We start from the raw sequence: 4,243 nt of genomic DNA on the forward strand, positions 1-4,243 counted from the left end.
AGTAGGTCATTTCAGATAGGAAAACAGTCTAGGACTTAGAAATTAGTGCAAATAAGTATTGTGTAGTTGTGATCTTGTTGTAACATGATAAACTAGCTTTGTATTTTTATGTCCTCTCCCATTAGTGACAAAGATAGTAACCGGGTTTCGACACCTGTGGTGAGCAGAGCACAGATAGCCCATGGTAAAACTTTGTGGATAAGTACAAACGAGCAAACCTTTGTAACAAGGTTCTTGAACTTTCTGCTATTAAAATATAATTTGAATCAATTACTGTGGGATTATACACGTATTTACAATACTTTATTTGCGTTGTTTATGTAGGTATACATATACTGTGTTATTGCGTAGACTTTTAACCATGAATATGAAATTTGGATCATCTCGTGACTTTCTTATCTAGATGAAAGCAGTTATCTTTCCTATTAAATCAATTATAGTTATCACGCCATGATGTATGCATTTTATGTTCTCACTCAAAGGCATAGAATATTATAATATGCTTTAAACAATTACAGATATTTTGTTATTTCAGAACACAATACGCAACATTTGCGATACACGTGGTGGGTGCGTACAGATAGTCTATTGCAGGGGTCACCAAACTTTTTTCACAGGGGGCCAGATTACTTGGGGAATGAGAAGCGCAGGCCGCATGATCATTATGTTCAATACTCATAAGCTAGAACGAAATCTCTCTGTAAAAGACTTAACACTAAGTTTTGGATGCTACATTAGCCATGTGGGAGTAGCAAGCAATACACACATATAACAAAAAACAAACAGAAATACAACCAACATTTTTATTTACCAAAAGGTTATCAAAGAAGGTGACATTAGCAAAAACAATTGTCACATCGCACATAGTGAGTACATATCTGAATTTTACTAAGCCGCAAGAAAGTTAGTGAGATTTATGAAATTGGCGTTTGGCTTTCAAAATATCTTCAATGTTCGGTTTTGAATTACTGCATCCAATCATTAGAATTGCTTTCAAATGTTCATCAGTCGACCTTGATCGATGTACCGACTTCACATTTTTGAAAATGCTTGTTCACAAACATAAGTTGTTCCGAACACTTATGCCATACCAGATGCGAACTGCTTAAGCCTTGGAAAATCATCTTCAGGTATCCAGCTGTAAAATTCAATAAGTTGCCCCTCTCTGTGTTATGCTTTCAACAAGTCATTTCCTTGCAAATCGATGACCTCCAGCTGAAGTTCCACTGGCACGTCATCAATGACACAATCAAGAGGATTCTGAAAAAGGAGAATGTCACTTTCGATTCTGTTGAGATCCGAAAATCTCTCTAAAAATGCTTATTTAAATCACCAACAATCTTTTTCTGAAACTCCAGGTTGACATCTTCTGTGATTACAGCATTAAACTCATTGAAACATTGAAAATGAGAGAAGTTTCCTCCTTCCAAATGTGCTTCAAACAATGACAGCTTTCTCCGAAAACCTTTAATGATTCTATAGAGATCACAGACAATGTTATTCTTTCCCTGAAGTTTCAAGTTCAATTATTTCATGTGGGATGTGATGTCAACCAAAAATGACAACTTTAACAACCAGGTTGGATCCGACAGAAGTGGATCGGCTCTATATTTCTCGATAAGAAATATATCTATTTCTCTTTTCAGCTTATAAAAACGAGACAAGACTTTACCGCAGCTGAGCCACCTCACCGCCGTGTGATAAGGCAAGTCACAGAAATCCGAATCAATTTCTTTAAAAAACGCCTTGAACTGGCGATTATTAAGTGCATGACCCCGAATGAAGTTCACTGCAGAAATGACTTGTTTCAGTATGCAAGAAATATCTAAGTCTTTTCCACAGCGTGCTTGCTGATGTATGATGCAGTGTATGAACAGAGCGCTTGGGAGTTGAAGATCTTCCAACTGTTTCTTGATCAGCCCCACCAGACCCTTCTTTACTCCAGCCATGTTTTTACCTCCATCAACTGTTACACCTCTAAACTGATTCCACTGAAGGTTATAGTTTTGCAAAGTTTTATGCACTTCCATGAAAATATCTTCTCCAGTTGTTCTTCCGTGCATGCTACAAACTGATGCCAACTCTTCCATTATCTGAAAGTCCACATTAACTCCACGAATGAACAAGAGAAGTAGTGATGTACTCGAGAGATCAGTAGACTCACCCAGTGCCAGAGAATACCATGGGAAATTTCTAGCTTTTTGGCGTATCTGTAATGCGATGTTCTCTCCAAGTTCTTCTGCTCTCCGTACAACTGAAGTTGCTGAAAGGCTGATACTTTCAAAGAAATTGGCTTTTTCAGGACACAGCTCATTTGCTGCTTCCATCATACACTCTTTGATGAAGTTGCCGTCAGTAAAAGGTTTTCCTCGCTCTGCCATCCTATGCACTATTTTGTAACTTGTACAAGTGACATTCATTTTCAGCAAACTTTCTCGTGAAGAGATTCTTTTGAGATTCAAAAACACGTTTCATGGATTCAAATTTCTCAGAACGGAACTTTCCTGAAAATTTCAAATATGTTGATAGATGTTTTGTTTCATAGTGACGTCGAAGATTGTACTCTTTCAAAACGGCAACACTTTCGGTGCATATCACACACTCAGAGTCCACTTCTTTTAAAAGCAGCCATAACGATGGGTGATAAAAAAACAGGATCTGAAAATGAAAAACACAGAACGCTGTGAGAAAAGTATTGTACTGGTCCAAGAACGCACAAACAAAATATATTGAAACGTACGTTTGCCACGACACTTACCTAAGAATGAGTTACGAAAAGCGCATAACCCGACGACTAAGAGAAATGAGCTTGTTGAAGCGGTAACCCTAGGCCGCTGAATTTACAAGACGAGTCGATAGGACGAGGGTTAAGTCTGTACTTGTTTCGAAATCCTAATGCTTTCATAGATACGTGCCTCGATATGATAAACGGGCAGCAAGGACGAAAGAAGAATTTTCCTATTGGTTAAAAATGCGCGTGACAGCCTTGTTTATTTTTATAATAACGTATTGTGTTTCCCAGCTTAAAGCGACCATCGGTGTGATTTATTTTGTTATGACAGTCGGACATTTGATGAAATCTCACTTTTTATTTCCAAGCGGTTAGCTGCTGGCGGGCCGAACAAAATGACCTCGAGGGCCGTAGTTTGGTGACCCCTGGTTTACTGCGTAGTTTTGTGCTTCACAAAAATCAATAGTGCTGCCTTTTTATCAGCGCGGTCTGTCTAGTACGTGAAATACATCGCGTGTTCTAATAATGTTGTTTGTACTTTAATCGTTGTTGACCAGTAAGTGAAAAGTATTTTGGTTGTAGTGGCACGAGGGTCTCCCTCTATTGTTATAATCCGCCATCAGACTTTCAAAAACTTAGCAGCATAAGCCATGATCTCAATAGGCTAATATTTTCGCCTTTCTTGTAAAAACAGTTTTACCCACAACCATTAAATAAATGCTGCTCAGAAGCAGGAAATCTTAAAGTTATAATCAGTTACTTCTCAGACGTGGCACCGAGCCGAAAGTTGTGTTTTTTTTAGAATTTGTAGTGCGTATTGGAAGTATTTAGACATTTGGGTTGTAAGCTGTTACTAAGCGCAAATCTACACAATGGGTTACCTGTGCTCTGCTTACCACGGGTATCGAACCCTTATTTTTAACGCCATAAGCCTGTAGAGTTATCGCTGAGCCACTGGGGAGCGGTATTTACACATTTTAGCGGTAAAGTTAGAAATTAAACTATTTTAACTATCCAGATTATAATATGTATTTTTTTTTATTTCAACCAAAGTTTAACCATTGCAGCCTCAGCAGGAATAATGACACAATAATTGTTTTCTGTGTATTATTTTACTTACGTAATATTTACTGTGTATTGTTGTACTCTCGAAGAAGTTCTTGTATAGTATTATAGAGAATGATGAAACATCCCGCTAGTACAGCGGTAAGTCTATGGATTTACAACGCTAAAATCAGCGATTCGATTCCCCTCGGTGGACTCATCAAAATAGCCCGATGTGGGTTTGGTATAAGAAAAACACACACATACACAGATGATGAAATTCCAGCGTGGTAATTCTGGTGATTTCTTGTGTTACTCGCCTTAACGAAAATGAAATGTTGACTGAAATAAATACTTTTATTTTACTATTTGGAAAATTAAGTTAGTTTTTGTTGTCTTTTTTGTTTTTTAACTTTAATGTCGAAAGTTTTGTTTTTGTTTATCAGGTTAAACCACTACAGTGTTGTC

General features: G+C 37.5%; 1 protein-coding gene across 2 annotated transcripts; it reads right to left on the reverse strand.

Moving 5' to 3' along the window:
* Positions 1 to 789: 789 nt before the first annotated feature.
* LOC143250520 (general transcription factor II-I repeat domain-containing protein 2-like) lies at positions 790 to 2,882 on the reverse strand. 2 transcript variants are annotated; one of them, XM_076501193.1, is made up of 2 exons: positions 2,759 to 2,882; positions 790 to 2,658 (listed from the first exon to the last, which is right to left on the reverse strand). In XM_076501193.1, the coding sequence occupies exon 2, from the start codon at positions 2,418 to 2,420 to the stop codon at positions 1,527 to 1,529; it is 894 nt and encodes a 297-aa protein (XP_076357308.1). In that variant the 5' UTR covers positions 2,421 to 2,658; positions 2,759 to 2,882; the 3' UTR covers positions 790 to 1,526. The 2 variants fall into 2 exon arrangements, with proteins under 2 accessions (XP_076357308.1, XP_076357306.1); XM_076501191.1 differs by having other exon boundaries at positions 790 to 2,681; positions 2,759 to 2,873.
* Positions 2,883 to 4,243: the final 1,361 nt, after the last annotated feature.

Source organism: Tachypleus tridentatus, chromosome 5 (genome assembly GCF_004210375.1).
Source record: "Tachypleus tridentatus isolate NWPU-2018 chromosome 5, ASM421037v1, whole genome shotgun sequence".
Classification (NCBI taxonomy): Eukaryota; Metazoa; Arthropoda; class Merostomata; order Xiphosura; family Limulidae; genus Tachypleus; species Tachypleus tridentatus.